At 34.6% G+C, this 24,038-nt stretch overlaps 1 protein-coding gene across 3 annotated transcripts in view; it reads right to left on the bottom strand.

Moving 5' to 3' along the window:
- The window catches only part of LOC137421858 (extracellular signal-regulated kinase 2), a 97,563-nt gene that overhangs the window by 51,719 nt on the left and 21,806 nt on the right, over positions 1 to 24,038 (bottom strand). For all 3 annotated transcript variants that reach the window (XR_010983415.2, XM_068108336.2, XM_068108335.2), the window contains exon 2: positions 2,822 to 2,920. Coding sequence is in view for 2 of the 3 variants with exons in the window: in XM_068108335.2 (XP_067964436.2) it covers positions 2,822 to 2,920 (99 nt within the window). In the remaining variant the exon portion in view is untranslated. The remainder of the gene's footprint in view (positions 1 to 2,821; positions 2,921 to 24,038) is intronic.

Raw genomic sequence — 24,038 nt, 5'->3', positions numbered from 1 at the left:
CCAAACGGTTGAGTTTGTGGTCCGACAAAATCCTATATATTTTTGAGGTCAAAAGGGCAACAAAGGGCAAAAGGGCAACAAAGGTCAAAGGTCAACAAAGGCCAAAGGTCAACAAAGGCCAAAGGTCAACCGCTGTTTTTCAATTTTCTAAAATCCTCAATTTTAATCCGATTGACTTGAAATTTGAATGGGATTTTCATATCAGCTAACTGAATTCAACCACCAACTATTTTTTTTAGATAAGCATAGGCAAAAGGTCAACATAGGCGAAAGGTCAACCACTGTTTTCCAATTTCTAAAATCCTCAATTTTCATCCGAATGACTTGGAATTTGAATAGGATTTTCATATCAGCAAACTGAATTCAACCACCACCTACTTTTGAGATAAATATAGGCCAAAAGGTCAACATAGGCCAAAGGTCTACCTCCGATTGACTTGAAAGTTGAATGGGATTTTCATATCAGCTTACTGAAACCAACCATCAACTATTTTTGAGGTCAACATAGGCCAAAAACTCAACATAGGCTTTCAACATAGGCCAAACCAAATTTCTAAAATTGACAATTTTCATCCAATGAACTTAAACTTTGAAGACAATTCGCATATCAGGTCACTGAATTCAATCACTAATTATTTTGAGGTCAAAAGTATTCTCCACTGAGTTGCATTCTACTCTGTTCTGCTTTGCCAAGTGTCGCTCTATGAGTGATTTTTCATCTGTTTGTCTGTCTGTCCGCACAGAATAAATATGATTTTCTCTGCAACCGTTGGTCCAATTGACAGGAAATTTCCACTATAGGTGCATCTCCACCTGTATATTTTTTAAATTATAATTGTGACGTCATGCGTCACGTGGTATGGCCACCATCTTGGAAAAAAACAAAAACTTTGCACCTCTATATCTCCGAAAGCACTGCAAAGAAAACATTGAGACATGGCTCATTGTAAAGAGCTCTTCATGTGGAATAACATATATTAATGATGATGCCATCATACGTGCCTCCATTATGACATCATAATTCGACAAGTACAAAACTTCATCCGATCAAGATTAAATTTATTGAGCATCATCTACAGATGAATTGGTGGAGAAAAAAAAAATGACGCCGTTTTCGGTCACGTGGTTTGGCCGCCATATTTGTTTTAACACAAAAGCATTAAAAAAAACACTGGAAACACGTCCTGGCGATGGTCTGCATTCTGATTGCTCTTTCTTGTTCGTATACGCGGATTCGTTTCTTAACCCATTTCATCCGGATTGCGTTTGGCCATTGGCCAACACTCCTGTGTTCATTTACGCAATAACGTCAATACCGCGATTATAATTATATAAATTCTTCCCACATTAGTTTATTCTACGTGAGAGGGTGGCAATAGCATAATACCCCCCATGGCAATGTAATTATATTTTTAATGATACTCCCATAATGAAAGAAAACATAGGGGCAATACCCCTGGCGTTGATCTGGTAGAATAAACAGTATACTGCACCGACTAAAGGTATTTTAAACGAATTTCAATGGTTGCTAGAAGACAGCGCAGCATGTAGAATTATATTCACATAATCATAAGGCTTTAAACAAACAAACAAAAAAATACCTATTTTGGGGGACAACTCCCCTCCCACCCTGTATAGACCCTCAGACCTTAATATTTCTAATGCCTTGAACAAACATTGGAGCATCACTGGTGATGAAGGTTTTGGTGAAGTTTCATCGAAATTGAGAGTGTAGTTTCTGAGAAGAAAGCAAATACCTATTTTGGAGGAAAACCCCCATGTAGACCCCCAAAGGGGCAGATTTTTTTGATTCCGTGAACAATCGTTGGTACAGCACGGGTTGTGAAGGTTGTGGTCAAGTTTCATCGAATTTGTTTGTGTACTTTCAGAGAAGAAAGCAAATACCTATTTCGGGGGGTCAAACCTGGACCCACTTTGACTCTCCATAGACCCCCTTACACTTCGATTTTCTTAGTGCCATGAGCTAACTTTAGTCACTGCTCAACAAATATAATTTGTGCCAAGTTTGGTCACAAACCCTTCAGTGGTTTCGGAGAAGACGCTGCAAGTGTTTACGGATGGACTGACGGACGGACGGACGACTCGCTATTGCATAAGCTCCCCTGAACTTCGTTACTGGTGAGCTAAAAATTGAAGAATAATTATGGGTCCCTATTAGGTCCGATCCCCAGGGTGGTCACCTCCCTTACCCCCTCACCCCCTCCCTTTCGGCAGCCCTGGGTACGACCCAAGATACCCAGTTGGTGACTTTTATGTTTGTGAACCACATTTAAACCACAAACTTCAAACCACATTTTAAAAGTTCAACTTTTAAATGCGGTTTGCCTAAGAGAGATCATGCCTGATAGTGAGACCCAAGAGTGTGAGTGACTGAACTTTCTCAAGATCGAACTAAACGGTATGTAAAGTTTGTAAATCGGATGATAAAAGAGGGTTTTACTCTGTTAATTAATTTTTCTTTGCCTGAAGTAGGCCTATTTTTTGAATAAAAAAAAGAATTCTCAACCTTCTGACGGTTGTATTTTTTTGGGAAGTAAACCCAGTGTTTTGTGTTAACCTAAGCTTTAATAATTGCAGAGGATGCCATAGCAATGTGGTATTAAATGGTGGAAGCAAATTTCAATGCTTGCTTTGTACGGAAAGGGAAGGGGCCGGGGAAGGTTTTGAAGGTGGGGTCGAAACTTCCGCTACATTTACCCAAGTCAGAAGTATATGGCATCAAAGCCTTCGGCAAAATGGGTCTCCAGTGACCCAACGTTTTTCCTCATGTGCGATGTAAACGGGCTTTTTGATGCCTCACCTGCGCATCCGTACTGTTCCTGAAAGCGTCGAAGTTCTTCTTGATCGCCCAGATGTCCCCTGTTACCTTGTGCATACCCTTCCACACGATTCCGTAAGACTGGTCACCATGAGGGTTACATAAGGAGGGATAACAAAACACAAGAGGGTGAGGAAAGGTGTTATCATTAGTCAACAATGGATCAAAATTCAATAGAAATGCACGTACGTCAAAACACCTGTGTAAAAAGGACTGTCTCACAGGTCCCATGAGCAAGATGATCTCGCCGTATAGGATCACCAATCATCAATCAAGCACTTTATCATAATCACTCACAAACATCAATACATCACAATCACTCACAAATATCAACACATCATAATCACTCACAAACATCAACAAACAACAACAACAACATGCATTTTAAGGCCATTTTCCCTGCGAGAGCGGGGGTTAGCCTTGCGGTCCCCATGACAATCTTCTCCATCTTGCCCTATTTTCTGCATCTCTCCTTGTTAACCCCCTTGCCCGCATTTCTTCTTCCACCATCTTTAGCCAAGTCTTTCTCGGTCTTCCCCGTCCTCTACTTCCTTCTACATTCATTTCCATCACTCTTCTCAACCAGTCACTTTCATCCTTCCTCAACACATGACCAAACCATCTCAACCTGTTCCCCTTCACAGCATCAATCACAGGCTCGATTCCCATCATCTTTCGCAATTCATCATTTGTCTTCCTCTCTCTCAACGATACTCTGCACATCCACCGAACCATTCGCATTTCCACCCTTTCCAGCCTTCGTTGCTGCTCTACGTTCATTACCCATGTCTCGCTCCCATAAATCATAACACTTCTCACACATGCAGCATACACCTTTCCCTTCAGCCCTATTTTCCCTATTTTCACCACACACTCCCCTCCTCATCAGCACGCCACTCAGTTTCCGAAACTTCTTCCATGCACATCTCACTCTTGCAACCGTTGCCGAGTCTGATCCACCTTCTCCATTCAGCATGTCTCCGAGGTAGCAAAATGTTTTCACACCTTCCAGCTTCACGCCATCTCCAAGATCCAACTCAACATTTCCCTCCATCTGCACCTCCCTCTCTGCACACCTTACATTTGAATGTAGCTGCCACACTGGTTAATGACCCTCTCAGACCACTACATTTTTGATGAACCCACTCAGCGCACATTGTACATTGAATGGAGTTCACTCCGACACCCTTCCTGCACACAGCACATGGCCACTTCCCAGTTCTTTCCACCTCACCACATGCTTTACCACTTGCCATCACCTTCGTCTTTCCTATATTCACCTTCAGACCTTTTGTCTCCATACATTCCTTCCACTTGTTCATCTTTTCCTTCAGTCCATCCATACTTTCCGCAATCAACACCAGATCATCTGCATACAACAACTCCCACGGTAAACCCTCGTTTACGTTCTAAGCCAGCACCTCCATCACAGCTACAAATAGTAGTGGACTTAGTACCGACCCCTGATGCACTCCCACCTTCACCTCAAACGCACCACTGTTCCCGTCCTTCGTCCTTACAGCTGTGCACGCTCTTTTGTACATTGCCATCACGACTCTGATCAACCATTCCTCCACTCCTAACTTCCTCAATGCCCATGTCACTACTTCACGTGGAACCCTATCGAATGCTTTCTCCAGATCAACAAACCCAAGAAACAACTTCTTCCTCTTCTCCATGTACTTCTCCTGCAACTGCCTCACAATAAAGAGCGCGTCTGTCATTCCTCTTCCTGGCATAAATCCAAACTGCATTTCGTCGATCTTCACCTTCTTCCTTATCCTCCTCTCCAACACCCTTTCCAATACCTTCATTCCATGCTCCAATAACTTTATCGCTCGGTGCAAGCCACACTCCAGAGGGTCACCTTTCCCCTTGTATAGAGGGACGAGGGTACTCAGTTCCCAATCCACTGGAATGCGGCCTTCTTTCACCACCAGATTACAGATCTCTGTCATTCTCTTCACACCCCAACTTCCTGCTGCCTTCAACATATCTCCCACAACTCCCGTCGGCCCTCCCGGTTTTCTAATCTTCATTGCTTTTATCGCTTCCTCAACTTCCTTCTCAGTTATCTTCTCTGCCGGTCCTAAAACTGGGTTACTCTATATGTTGCCATCCCATTCATTCTCTGTATTCAACAGCATTTCCATATATATTTTCCATCTTCCTTTAATTCCATCTGGGTCCACAACGATTTGTCCCACTTCATCCTTCAAGCAACTCACCCCCATCACATCACACCTCTCTTTCGCTATCTGCTTTGCAATCCTGAATACCGCTCTCTGACCCTCTTCCAAATCCAAGCATTCTCCAAACATTTTCCTACATGCCTCCTGCGCCTTTGCTACCTCTTTCTTTGCAGCCTTCTTGGCTGCCTTATAACTTTCATGCTCTGCTTTTTCTGCTCCCGTACCCTTCGCCTTCTGCCACTCCTTGAACTTCTTCCTCTTCTCGTCCATCCTCTTTCCAACTTCCTCATCTCACCACCATGTTTCCGAGTGCCTCGGTGGTCCTTTTGTCCATCCACATACCTCACCAACGGCTCCCAACAGACTATCTTTCATTGACATCCAACCACGTTCAAGCTCAACCACATCATCATCTACCCTACTCAGCCTCTCTTTTAATGCCTCCCTTACTGTCACCTCTTTCAACCTCCACACCTTCATTCTCGGTTGGTACTTCACCAGCCGAGCTCTCCTCGCACCTTTCACCCTCATGTTGCAGACAACCAAGTGGTGCTGTGAAACAGCCTCCTCCCCCAGGATCATCCTTGTGTCCCGGAGGTGCCCCCTATCTCGCCTACGCACCAGCAGGTAGTCAACGGTTGTCGTCGACCCACCTGACGTATATGTAACAAGCTTATTATCCTCTTTCTGGAACTGAGTATTACAAATCAACAAATCAGCTCCATCAGCAAACTTCAAAATCCTTTCACCTTCTCCATTTCTCACACCATATCCGTAACCCCCATGAACTCCCTCAAAACCGTCCATACTCCTTCCCACATGTCCATTTAGGTCTCCTCCTACCACAACAACTTCCTCATCTTTCACGTTTTCCATCAGCTTCTCTATCGCACACCAGAACTTGTCCTTCTCTTCATCGCTCCAACCAACCTGCGGAGCATATCCCGAGATGACGTTCACCAAGAGCCTTTCAATCATCATTTTCACCATCATCAACCTATCATTCACTCTAGTCACACTCACCACACTGTCTACAAACTCCTCAGAAAACAGGACACCAACACCATTCACGCCCTCCGGGCACCCTTGCCACACAAACTTGTATTTCTGTCCCTGCCTACCCTTCACTATTCTCACACCACTTCCCTTCCATCTCGTCTCTTGCACACAACATATGTCCACTCTTCTTCTGATCTCCCTGTCATTGTCCCAACATTCCATGTCCCAAACCTCAGAAACCGATCTCCACTTCGGGCTGTACCCTGCCCATATGTAGTTGTAATTGTCATGGTTCTCTTTTTGAGGCAATGTTTTTATGCCCGGATGCCCTTCCCGACGACAACCCTCTCAGTCGTCTCTTACGACACGCAGGGATACGGTGTACCTATTCTAAACCAGGGTACACCCCGGGATAATCATCAATACATCATCAAAACATCATAATCACTCACAAACATCAACAATTCATAATCACTCACAAACATCAACAATTCATAATCACTCACAAACATCAATACATCATAATCACTCACAAACATCAACAATTCATAATCACTCACAAACATCAACACATCATAATCACTCACAAACATCAACACATCATAATCACTCACAAACATCAACAATTCATAATCACTCACAAACATCAACACATCATAATCACTCACAAACATCAACAATTCATAATCACTCACAAACATCAACAATTCATAATCACTCACAAACATCAATACATCATAATCACTCACAAACATCAATACATCATAATCACTCACAAACATCAATACATCATAATGACTCACAAACATCAACACATCATAATGACTCACAAACATCAATACATCATAATGACTCACAAACATCAATACATCATAATCACTCACAAACATCAACACATCATAATCACTCACAAACAGCAATACATCATAATGACTCACAAACATCAATACATCATAATCACTCACAAACATCAACACATCGTAATCACTCACAAACATCAACACATCATAATCACTCACAAACATCAATACATCATAATGACTCACAAACATCAATACATCATAATCACTCACAAACATCAACACATCGTAATCACTCACAAACATCAACACATCATAATCACTCACAAACATCAATACATCATAATGACTCACAAACATCAATACATCATAATCACTCACAAACATCAATACATCATAATCACTCACAAACATGAACACATCATAATCACTCACAAACATCAATACATCATAATGACTCGCAAACATCAATACATCATAATCACTCACAAACATCAAAACATCATAATCACTCACAAACATAAACACATCATAATCACTCACAAACATCAATACATCACAATCACTCACAAATATCAGTGCATCATAATCACTCATGACTCACAAACATCAATATATCATAATCACTCACGAACATCAATACATCATAATCACTCACAAACATCAAAACATCATAATCACTCACAAACATCAACACATCATAATCACTCACAAACATCAATCCATCATAATCACTCACAAACACCAAAACATCATAATCACTCACAAACATCAACACATCATAATCACTCACAAACATCAATCCATCATAATCACTCACAAACACCAAAACATCAAAATCACTCACAAACATCAACACGTCATAATCACTCACAAACATCAAAACATCAGAATCACTCACAAACATCAACACATCATAATCACTCACAAACATCAATGAATCACTCACAAACATCAACACATCATAATCACTCACAAACATCAACACATCATAATCACTCACAAACATCAGTACATCATAATCACTCACAAACATTAACACATCATAATCACTCACAAACATCAGTACATCATAATCACTCACAAACATCAACACATCATAATCACTCACAAACATCAACACATCATAATGACTCACAAACATCAACACATCATAATCACTCACAAACATCAAAACATCATAATCACTCACAAACATAAACACATCATAATCACTCACAAACATCAGTACATCATAATCACTCACAAACATTAACACATCATAATCACTCACAAACATCAGTATATCATAATCACTCACAAACATCAGTATATCATAATCACTTACAAACATCAATACATCATAATCACTCACAAATATCAGTACATCATAATCACTCACAAACATCAACACATCATAATCACTCACAAATATCAGTATATCATAATCACTCACAAACATCTGTATATCATAATCACTTACAAACATCAGTATATCATAATCACTCAGAAAAACATCAGTACATCATAATCACTCACAAACATCAAAACATCACAATCACTCACAAACATCAACACATCATAATGACTCACAAACATCAACACATAATAATCACTCACAAACATCAAAACATCATAATCACTCTCAAACATCAACACATCTTAATCACTCACAAACATCAATACATCATAATCACTCACAAACAGCAGTATATCATAATCACTTACAATCATCAGTATATCATAATCACTTACAAACATCAGTATATCATAATCACTCTCAAACATCAACACATCATAATCACTCACAAACATCAATACATCATAATCACTCACAAACATCAGTATATCATAATCACTTACAAACATCAGTATATCAAAATCACTTACAAACATCAGTATGTCATAACCACTCACAAACATCAGTACATCATAATCACTCACAAACATCAACACATCATAATCACTCACAAACATCCACACATCATAATCACTCACAAACATCAGCACATCATAATCACTCACAAACATCAACACATCATAATCACTCTCAAACATCAACACATCATAATCACTCACAAACATCAATACATCATAATCACTCACAAACATCAGTTTATCATAATCACTTACAAACATCAATACATCATAATCACTCACAAATATCAATACATCATAATCACTCACAAACATCAACACATGATAATCACTCACAAATATCAGTACATCATAATCACTCACAAACATCAGTACATCATAATCACTCACAAACATCAAAACATCATAATCACTCACAAACATCAACACATCATAATGACTCACAAACATCAACACATCATAATCACTCATAAACATCAAAACATCATAATCACTCTCAAACATCAACACATCATAATCACTCACAAACATCAGTATATCATAATCACTCACAAACATCAGTATATCATAATCACTTACAAACATCAGTATATCATAATCACTCACAAACATCAACACATCATAATCACTCACAAACATCAAAACATCATAATCACTCTCAAACATCAACACATCATAATCACTCACAAACATCAATACATCATAATCACTCACAAACAGCAGTATATCATAATCACTTACAAACATCAGTATATCATAATCACTTACAAACATCAGTATATCATAATCACTCACAAACATCAACACATCATAATCACTCACAAACATCAACACATCATAATCACTATCAAACATCAACACATCATAATCACTCACAAACATCAATACATCATAATCACTCACAAACATCAGTATATCATAATCACTTACAAACATCAGTATATCATAATCACTTACAAACATCAGTATATCATAATCACTCACAAACATCAGTACATCATAATCACTCACAAACATCAACACATCATAATCACTCACAAACATCCACACATCATAATCACTCACAAACATCAGTACATCATAATCACTCACAAACATCAAAACATCATAATCACTCACAAACATCAACACATCATAATGACTCACAAACATCAACACATCATAATCACTCACAAACAACAAAACATCATAATCACTCACAAACATCAACACATCATAATCACTCTCAAACATCAACACATCATAATCACTCACAAATATCAATACATCATAATCACTCACAAACATCAACACATCATAATCACTCACAAATATCAGTACATCATAATCACTCACAAACATCAGTATATCATAATCACTCACAAACATCAGAATATCATAATCACTTACAAACATCAGTATATCATAATCACTCACAAACATCAGTACATCATAATCACTCACAAACATCAAAACATCATAATCACTCACAAACATCAACACATCATAATGACTCACAAACATCAACACATCATAATCACTCACAAACATCAAAACATCATAATCACTCTCAAACATCAACACATCATAATCACTCACAAACATCAATACATCATAATCACTCACAAACATCAGTATATCATAATCACTTACAAACATCAGTATATCATAATCACTCACAAACATCAGTATATCATAATCACTTACAAACATCAGTATATCATAATCACTCACAAACATCAGTATATCATAATCACTTACAAACATCAGTATATCATAATCACTCACAAACATTAACACATCATAATCACTCACAAACATCAAAACATCAAAATCACTCTCAAACATCAACACATCATAATCACTCACAAACATCAATACATCATAATCACTCACAAACAGCAGTATATCATAATCACTTACAAACATCAGTATATCATAATCACTCACAAACATCAGTACATCATAATCACTCACAAACATCAACACATCATAATCACTCACAAACATCCACACATCATAATCACTCACAAACATCAGTACATCATAATCACTCACAAACATCAAAACATCATAATCACTCACAAACATCAACACATCATAATGACTCACAAACATCAACACATCATAATCACTCACAAACATCAAAACATCATAATCACTCACAAACATCAACACATCATAATCACTCTCAAACATCAACACATCATAATCACTCACAAACATCAACACATCATAATCACTTACAAACATCAATACATCATAATCACTCACAAACAGCAGTATATCATAATCACTTACAAACATCAGTATATCACAATCACTTACAAACATCAGTATATCATAATCACTCACAAACATCAGTACATCATAATCACTCACAAACATCAACACATCATAATCACTCACAAACATCCACACATCATAATCACTCACAAACATCAGTACATCATAATCACTCACAAACATCAAAACATCATAATCACTCACAAACATCAACACATCATAATGACTCACAAACATCAACACATCATAATCACTCACAAACATCAAAACATCATAATCACTCACAAACATCAACACATCATAATCACTCACAAACATCAACACATCATAATCACTCACAAACATCAACACATCATTATCACTCTCAAACATCAATACATCATAATCACTCACAAACATCAGTATATCATAAGCACTCACAAACATCAACACATCATAATCACTCACAAACATCAATACATCATAATCACTCACAAACATCAAAACATCATAATCACTCACAAATATCAATACATCATAATCACTCACAAACATCAACACATCATAATCACTCACAAATATCAGTACATCATAATCACTCACAAACATCAGTATATCATAATCACTCACAAACATCAGTATATCATAATCACTTACAAACATCAGTATATCATAATCACTCACAAACATCAGTACATCATAATCACTCACAAACATCAAAACATCATAATCACTCACAAACATCAACACATCATAATGACTCACAAACATCAACACATCATAATCACTCACAAACATCAAAACATCATAATCACTCTCAAACATCAACACATCATAATCACTCACAAACATCAAATCATCATAATCACTCACAAACATCAGTATATCATAATCACTTACAATCATCAGTATATCATAATCACTCACAAACATCAGTATATCATAATCACTTACAAACATCAGTATATCATAATCACTCACAAACATCAGTATATCATAATCACTTACAAACATCAAAACATCATAATCACTCACAAACATCAACACATCATAATCACTCACAAACATCAATACATCATAATCACTCACAAACATCAACACATCATAATCACTCACAAACATCAAAATCACTCACAAACATGAGTACATCATAATCACTCACAAACATCAAAACATCATAATCACTCACAAACATCAACACATCATAATGACTCAGAAACATCAACACATCATAATCACTCACAAACATGAAAATATCATAATCACTCACAAACATCAACACATCATAATCACTCACAAACATCAACACATCATAATCACTCACAAATATCAGTGCATCATAATCACTCACAAACATCAAAACATCATAATGACTCACAACCATCAATACATCATAATCACTCACAAACATCAAAACATCATAATCACTCACAAACATAAACACATCATAATCACTCACAAACATCAATACATCACAATCACTCACAAACATCAACACATCATAATGACTCAGAAACATCAACACATCATAATCACTCACAAACATGAAAATATCATAATCACTCACAAACATCAACACATCATAATCACTCACAAACATCAACACATCATAATCACTCACAAATATCAGTGCATCATAATCACTCACAAACATCAAAACATCATAATGACTCACAACCATCAATACATCATAATCACTCACAAACATCAAAACATCATAATCACTCACAAACATAAACACATCATAATCACTCACAAACATCAATACATCACAATCACTCACAAATATCAGTGCATCATAATCACTCATGACTCACAAACATCAATATATCATAATCACTCACAAACATCAATACATCATAATCACTCACAAACATCAAAACATCATAATCACTCACAAACATCAACACATCATAATCACTCACAAACATCAATCCATCATAATCACTCACAAACACCAAAACATCATAATCACTCACAAACATCAACACATCATAATCACTCACAAACATCCATCCATCATAATCACTCACAAACACCAAAACATCAAAATCACTCACAAACATCAACACATCATAATCACTCACAAACATCAAAACATCAGAATCACTCACAAACATCAACACATCATAATCACTCACAAACATCAATGAATCACTCACAAACATCAACACATCATAATCACTCACAAACATCAACACATCATAATCACTCACAAACATCAGTACATCATAATCACTCACAAGCATTAACACATCATAATCACTCACAAACATCAGTACATCATAATCACTCACAAACATCAACACATCATAATCACTCACAAACATCAACACATCATAATCACTCACAAACATCAACACATCATAATCACTCACAAACATCAAAACATCATAATCACTCACAAACATCAACACATCATAATCACTCTCAAACATCAACACATCATAATCACTCACAAACATCAATACATCATAATCACTCACAAACATCAGTATATCATAATCACTCACAAACATCAGTATATCATAATCACTTACAAACATCAATACATCATAATCACTCACAAATATCAGTACATCATAATCACTCACAAACATCAACACATCATAATCACTCACAAATATCAGTATATCATAATCACTCACAAACATCTGTGTATCATAATCACTTACAAACATCAGTATATCATAATCACTCAGAAAAACATCAGTACATCATAATCACTCACAAACATCAAAACATCACAATCACTCACAAACATCAACACATCATAATGACTCACAAACATCAACACATCATAATCACTCACAAACATCAAAACATCATAATCACTCTCAAACATCAACACATCTTAATCACTCACAAACATCAATACATCATAATCACTCACAAACAGCAGTATATCATAATCACTTACAATCATCAGTATATCATAATCACTCACAAACATCAACACATCATAATCACTCACAAACATCAACACATCATAATCACTCTCAAACATCAACACATCATAATCACTCACAAACATCAATACATCATAATCACTCACAAACATCAGTGTATCATAATCACTCACAAACATCAAAACATCATAACCACTCACAAACATCAACACATCATAATCACTCACAAACATCAACACATCATAATCACTCTCAAACATCAACACATCATAATCACTCACAAACATCAATACATCATAATCACTCACAAACATCAGTATATCATAATCACTCACAAACATCATTACATCATATTCACTCACAAACAGCAGTATATCATAATCACTTACAATCATCAGTATATCATAATCACTTACAAACATCAGTATATCAAAATCACTTACAAACATCAGTATGTCATAATCACTCACAAACATCAGTACATCATAATCACTCACAAACATCAACACATCATAATCACTCACAAACATCCACACATCATAATCACTCACAAACATCAAAACATCATAATCACTCACAAACATCAACACATCATAATGACTCACAAACATCAACACATCATAATCAATCACAAACATCAAAACATCATAATCACTCACAAACATCAACACATCATAATCACTCTCAAACATCAACACATCATAATCACTCACAAACATCAATACATCATAATCACTCACAAACATCAGTTTATCATAAGCACTCACAAACATCAGTATATCATAATCACCTACAAACATCAATACATCATAATCACTCACAAATATCAATACATCATAATCACTCACAAACATCAACACATCATAATCACTCACAAATATCAGTACATCATAATCACTCACAAACATCAGTATATCATAATCACTCACAAACATCAGTATATCATAATCACTTACAAACATCAGTATATCATAATCACTCACAAACATCAGTACATCATAATCACTCACAAACATCAACACATCATAATCACTCACAAACATCAAAACATCATAATCACTCTCAAACATCAACACATCATAATCACTCACAAACATCAATACATCATAATCACTCACAAACATCAGTATGTCATAATCACTTACAAACGTCAGTATATCATAATCACTTACAAACATCAGTATATCATAATCACTCACAAACATCAACACATCATAATCACTTACAAACATCAGTATATCATAATCACTCACAAACATCAGTATATCATAATCACTTACAAACATCAGTATATCATAATCACTCACAAACATCAACACATCATAATCACTCACAAACATCAACACATCATAATCACTCTCAAACATCAACACATCATAATCGCTCACAAACATCAATACATCATAATCACTCACAAACATCAGTATATCATAATCACTTACAAACATCAGTATATAATAATCACTTACAAACATCAGTTTATCATAATCACTCACAAACATCAGTACATCATAATCACTCACAAACATCAACACATCATAATCACTCACAAACATCCACACATCATAATCACTCACAAACATCAGTACATCATAATCACTCACAAACATCAAAACATCATAATCACTCACAAACATCAACACATCATAATGACTCACAAACATCAACACATCATAATCACTCACAAACATCAAAACATCATAATCACTCACAAACATCAACACATCATAATCACTCTCAAACATCAACACATCATAATCACTCACAAACATCAATACATCATAATCACTCACAAACATCAGTATATCATAAGCACTCACGAACATCAGTATATCATAATCACTTACAAACATCAATACATCAAAATCACTCACAAATATCAATACATCATAATCACTCACAAACATCAACACATCATAATCACTCACAAATATCAGTACATCATAATCACTCACAAACATCAGTATATCATAATCACTCACAAACATCAGTATATCATAATCACTTACAAACATCAGTATATCATAATCACTCACAAACATCAGTACATCATAATCACTCACAAACATCAAAACATCATAATCACTCACAAACATCAACACATCATAATGACTCACAAACATCAACACATCATAATCACTCACAAACATCAAAACATCATAATCACTCTCAAACATCAACACATCATAATAACTCACAAACATCAATACATCATAATCACTCACAAACATCAGTATATCATAATCACTCACAAACATCAGTATATCATAATCACTTACAAACATCAGTATATCATAATCACTCACAAACATCAGTATATCATAATCACTCACAAACATCAGTATATCATAATCACTTACAAACATCAGTATATCATAATCACTCACAAACATTAACACATCATACTCACTCACAAACATCAAAACATCAAAATCACTCTCAAACATCAACACATCATAATCACTCACAAACATCAATACATCATAATCACTCACAAACAGCAGTATATCATAATCACTTACAAACATCAGTATATCATAATCACTTACAAACATCAGTATATCATAATCACTCACAAACATCAGTACATCATAATCACTCACAAACATCAACACATCATAATCACTCACAAACATCCACACATCATAATCACTCACAAACATCAGTACATCATAATCACTCACAAACATCAAAACATCATAATCACTCACAAACATCAACACATCATAATGACTCACAAACATCAACACATCATAATCACTCACAAACATCAAAACATCATAATCACTCACAAACATCAACACATCATAATCACTCTCAAACATCAACACATCATAATCACTCACAAACATCAACACATCATAATCACTCACAAACATCAATACATCATAATCACTCACAAACAGCAGTATATCATAATCACTTACAAACATCAGTATATCACAATCACTTACAAACATCAGTATATCATAATCACTCACAAACATCAGTACATCATAATCACTCACAAACATCAACACATCATAATCACTCACAAACATCCACACATCATAATCACTCACAAACATCAGTACATCATAATCACTCACAAACATCAAAACATCATAATCACTCACAAACATCAACACATCATAATGACTCACAAACATCAACACATCATAATCACTCACAAACATCAAAACATCATAATCACTCACAAACATCAACACATCATAATCACTCTCAAACATCAACACATCATAATCACTCACAAACATCAACACATCATTATCACTCTCAAACATCAATACATCATAATCACTCACAAACATCAGTATATCATAAGCACTCACAAACATCAACACATCATAATCACTCACAAACATCAATACATCATAATCACTCACAAACATCAAAACATCATAATCACTCACAAATATCAATACATCATAATCACTCACAAACATCAACACATCATAATCACTCACAAATATCAGTACATCATAATCACTCACAAACATCAGTATATCATAATCACTCACAAACATCAGTATATCATAATCACTTACAAACATCAGTATATCATAATCACTCACAAACATCAGTACATCATAATCACTCACAAACATCAAAACATCATAATCACTCACAAACATCAACACATCATAATGACTCACAAACATCAACACATCATAATCACTCACAAACATCAAAACATCATAATCACTCTCAAACATCAACACATCATAATCACTCACAAACATCAATACATCATAATCACTCACAAACATCAGTATATCATAATCACTTACAAACATCAGTATATCATAATCACTCACAAACATCAGTATATCATAATCACTTACAAACATCAGTATATCATAATCACTCACAAACATCAGTATATCATAATCACTTACAAACATCAAAACATCATAATCACTCACAAACATCAACACATCATAATCACTCACAAACATCAATACATCATAATCACTCACAAACATCAACACATCATAATCACTCACAAACATCAAAATCACTCACAAACATGAGTACATCATAATCACTCACAAACATCAAAACATCATAATCACTCACAAACATCAACACATCATAATCACTCACAAACATCAAAACATCATAATCACTCACAAACATCAACACATCATAATCACTCACAAACATCAGTATATCATACTCACTCACAGACATCAGTATATCATAATCACTCACAAACATCAACACATCATAATCACTCTCAAACATCAACACATCATAATCACTCACAAACATCAGTACATCATAATCACTCACAAACATCTGTATATCATAATCACTTACAAACATCAGTATATCATAATCACTCAGAAAAACATCAGTACATCATAATCACTCACAAACATCAAAACATCACAATCACTCACAAACATCAACACATCATAATGACTCACAAACATCAACACATAATAATCACTCACAAACATCAAAACATCATAATCACTCTCAAACATCAACACATCTTAATCACTCACAAACATCAATACATCATAATCACTCACAAACAGCAGTATATCATAATCACTTACAATCATCAGTATATCATAATCACTTACAAACATCAGTATATCATAATCACTCTCAAACATCAACACATCATAATCACTCACAAACATCAATACATCATAATCACTCACAAACATCAGTATATCATAATCACTTACAAACATCAGTATATCAAAATCACTTACAAACATCAGTATGTCATAATCACTCACAAACATCAGTACATCATAATCACTCACAAACATCAACACATCATAATCACTCACAAACATCCACACATCATAATCACTCACAAACATCAGTACATCATAATCACTCACAAACATCAAAACATCATAATCACTCACAAACATCAACACATCATAATGACTCACAAACATCAACACATCATAATCACTCACAAACATCAAAACATCATAATCACTCACAAACATCAACACATCATAATCACTCTCAAACATCAACACATCATAATCACTCACAAACATCAATACATCATAATCACTCACAAACATCAGTTTATCATAAGCACTCACAAACATCAGTATATCATAATCACTTACAAACATCAATACATCATAATCACTCACAAATATCAATACATCATAATCACTCACAAACATCAACACATGATAATCACTCACAAATATCAGTACATCATAATCACTCACAAACATCAGTACATCATAATCACTCACAAACATCAAAACATCATAATCACTCACAAACATCAACACATCATAATGACTCACAAACATCAACACATCATAATCACTCATAAACATCAAAACATCATAATCACTCTCAAACATCAACACATCATAATCACTCACAAACATCAGTATATCATAATCACTCACAAACATCAGTATATCATAATCACTTACAAACATCAGTATATCATAATCACTCACAAACATCAACACATCATAATCACTCACAAACATCAAAACATCATAATCACTCTCAAACATCAACACATCATAATCACTCACAAACATCAATACATCATAATCACTCACAAACAGCAGTATATCATAATCACTTACAAACATCAGTATATCATAATCACTTACAAACATCAGTATATCATAATCACTCACAAACATCAACACATCATAATCACTCACAAACATCAACACATCATAATCACTATCAAACATCAACACATCATAATCACTCACAAACATCAATACATCATAATCACTCACAAACATCAGTATATCATAATCACTTACAAACATCAGTATATCATAATCACTTACAAACATCAGTATATCATAATCACTCACAAACATCAGTACATCATAATCACTCACAAACATCAACACATCATAATCACTCACAAACATCCACACATCATAATCACTCACAAACATCAGTACATCATAATCACTCACAAACATCAAAACATCAGAATCACTCACAAACATCAACACATCATAATGACTCACAAACATCAACACATCATAATCACTCACAAACAACAAAACATCATAATCACTCACAAACATCAACACATCATAATCACTCTCAAACATCAACACATCATAATCACTCACAAACATCAATACATCATAATCACTCACAAACATCAGTATATCATAAGCACTCACAAACATCAGTATATCATAATCACTTACAAACATCAATACATCATAATCACTCACAAATATCAATACATCATAATCACTCACAAACATCAACACATCATAATCACTCACAAATATCAGTACATCATAATCACTCACAAACATCAGTATATCATAATCACTCACAAACATCAGAATATCATAATCACTTACAAACATCAGTATATCATAATCACTCACAAACATCAGTACATCATAATCACTCACAAACATCAAAACATCATAATCACTCACAAACATCAACACATCATAATGACTCACAAACATCAACACATCATAATCACTCACAAACATCAAAACATCATAATCACTCACAAACATCAACACATCATAATCACTCACAAACATCAACACATCATAATCACTCTCAAACATCAACACATCATAATCGCTCACAAACATCAATACATCATAATCACTCACAAACATCAGTATATCATAATCACTTACAAACATCAGTATATAATAATCACTTACAAACATCAGTTTATCATAATCACTCACAAACATCAGTACATCATAATCACTCACAAACATCAACACATCATAATCACTCACAAACATCCACACATCATAATCACTCACAAACATCAGTACATCATAATCACTCACAAACATCAAAACATCATAATCACTCACAAACATCAACACATCATAATGACTCACAAACATCAACACATCATAATCACTCACAAACATCAAAACATCATAATCACTCACAAACATCAACACATCATAATCACTCTCAAACATCAACACATCATAATCACTCACAAACATCAATACATCATAATCACTCACAAACATCAGTATATCATAAGCACTCACGAACATCAGTATATCATAATCACTTACAAACATCAATACATCAAAATCACTCACAAATATCAATACATCATAATCACTCACAAACATCAACACATCATAATCACTCACAAATATCAGTACATCATAATCACTCACAAACATCAGTATATCATAATCACTCACAAACATCAGTATATCATAATCACTTACAAACATCAGTATATCATAATCACTCACAAACATCAGTACATCATAATCACTCACAAACATCAAAACATCATAATCACTCACAAACATCAACACATCATAATGACTCACAAACATCAACACATCATAATCACTCACAAACATCAAAACATCATAATCACTCTCAAACATCAACACATCATAATAACTCACAAACATCAATACATCATAATCACTCACAAACATCAGTATATCATAATCACTCACAAACATCAGTATATCATAATCACTTACAAACATCAGTATATCATAATCACTCACAAACATCAGTATATCATAATCACTCACAAACATCAGTATATCATAATCACTTACAAACATCAGTATATCATAATCACTCACAAACATTAACACATCATACTCACTCACAAACATCAAAACATCAAAATCACTCTCAAACATCAACACATCATAATCACTCACAAACATCAATACATCATAATCACTCACAAACAGCAGTATATCATAATCACTTACAAACATCAGTATATCATAATCACTTACAAACATCAGTATATCATAATCACTCACAAACATCAGTACATCATAATCACTCACAAACATCAACACATCATAATCACTCACAAACATCCACACATCATAATCACTCACAAACATCAGTACATCATAATCACTCACAAACATCAAAACATCATAATCACTCACAAACATCAACACATCATAATGACTCACAAACATCAACACATCATAATCACTCACAAACATCAAAACATCATAATCACTCACAAACATCAACACATCATAATCACTCTCAAACATCAACACATCATAATCACTCACAAACATCAACACATCATAATCACTCACAAACATCAATACATCATAATCACTCACAAACAGCAGTATATCATAATCACTTACAAACATCAGTATATCACAATCACTTACAAACATCAGTATATCATAATCACTCACAAACATCAGTACATCATAATCACTCACAAACATCAACACATCATAATCACTCACAAACATCCACACATCATAATCACTCACAAACATCAGTACATCATAATCACTCACAAACATCAAAACATCATAATCACTCACAAACATCAACACATCATAATGACTCACAAACATCAACACATCATAATCACTCACAAACATCAAAACATCATAATCACTCACAAACATCAACACATCATAATCACTCTCAAACATCAACACATCATAATCACTCACAAACATCAACACATCATTATCACTCTCAAACATCAATACATCATAATCACTCACAAACATCAGTATATCATAAGCACTCACAAACATCAACACATCATAATCACTCACAAACATCAATACATCATAATCACTCACAAACATCAAAACATCATAATCACTCACAAATATCAATACATCATAATCACTCACAAACATCAACACATCATAATCACTCACAAATATCAGTACATCATAATCACTCACAAACATCAGTATATCATAATCACTCACAAACATCAGTATATCATAATCACTTACAAACATCAGTATATCATAATCACTCACAAACATCAGTACATCATAATCACTCACAAACATCAAAACATCATAATCACTCACAAACATCAACACATCATAATGACTCACAAACATCAACACATCATAATCACTCACAAACATCAAAACATCATAATCACTCTCAAACATCAACACATCATAATCACTCACAAACATCAATACATCATAATCACTCACAAACATCAGTATATCATAATCACTTACAAACATCAGTATATCATAATCACTCACAAACATCAGTATATCATAATCACTTACAAACATCAGTATATCATAATCACTCACAAACATCAGTATATCATAATCACTTACAAACATCAAAACATCATAATCACTCACAAACATCAACACATCATAATCACTCACAAACATCAATACATCATAATCACTCACAAACATCAACACATCATAATCACTCACAAACATCAAAATCACTCACAAACATGAGTACATCATAATCACTCACAAACATCAAAACATCATAATCACTCACAAACATCAACACATCATAATCACTCACAAACATCAAAACATCATAATCACTCACAAACATCAACACATCATAATCACTCACAAACATCAGTATATCATACTCACTCACAGACATCAGTATATCATAATCACTCACAAACATCAACACATCATAATCACTCTCAAACATCAACACATCATAATCACTCACAAACATCAGTACATCATAATCACTCACAAACATCTGTATATCATAATCACTTACAAACATCAGTATATCATAATCACTCAGAAAAACATCAGTACATCATAATCACTCACAAACATCAAAACATCACAATCACTCACAAACATCAACACATCATAATGACTCACAAACATCAACACATAATAATCACTCACAAACATCAAAACATCATAATCACTCTCAAACATCAACACATCTTAATCACTCACAAACATCAATACATCATAATCACTCACAAACAGCAGTATATCATAATCACTTACAATCATCAGTATATCATAATCACTTACAAACATCAGTATATCATAATCACTCTCAAACATCAACACATCATAATCACTCACAAACATCAATACATCATAATCACTCACAAACATCAGTATATCATAATCACTTACAAACATCAGTATATCAAAATCACTTACAAACATCAGTATGTCATAATCACTCACAAACATCAGTACATCATAATCACTCACAAACATCAACACATCATAATCACTCACAAACATCCACACATCATAATCACTCACAAACATCAGTACATCATAATCACTCACAAACATCAAAACATCATAATCACTCACAAACATCAACACATCATAATGACCCACAAACATCAACACATCATAATCACTCACAAACATCAAAACATCATAATCACTCACAAACATCAACACATCATAAT

This window comes from Myxine glutinosa, chromosome 2 (genome assembly GCF_964187855.1).
Source record: "Myxine glutinosa chromosome 2, kmMyxGlut1.1, whole genome shotgun sequence".
NCBI lineage: Eukaryota > Metazoa > Chordata > Myxini > Myxiniformes > Myxinidae > Myxine > Myxine glutinosa.
Note: the sequence above shows the minus strand (reverse complement) of the source record. Positions and strands in the feature narration are given on the sequence as shown.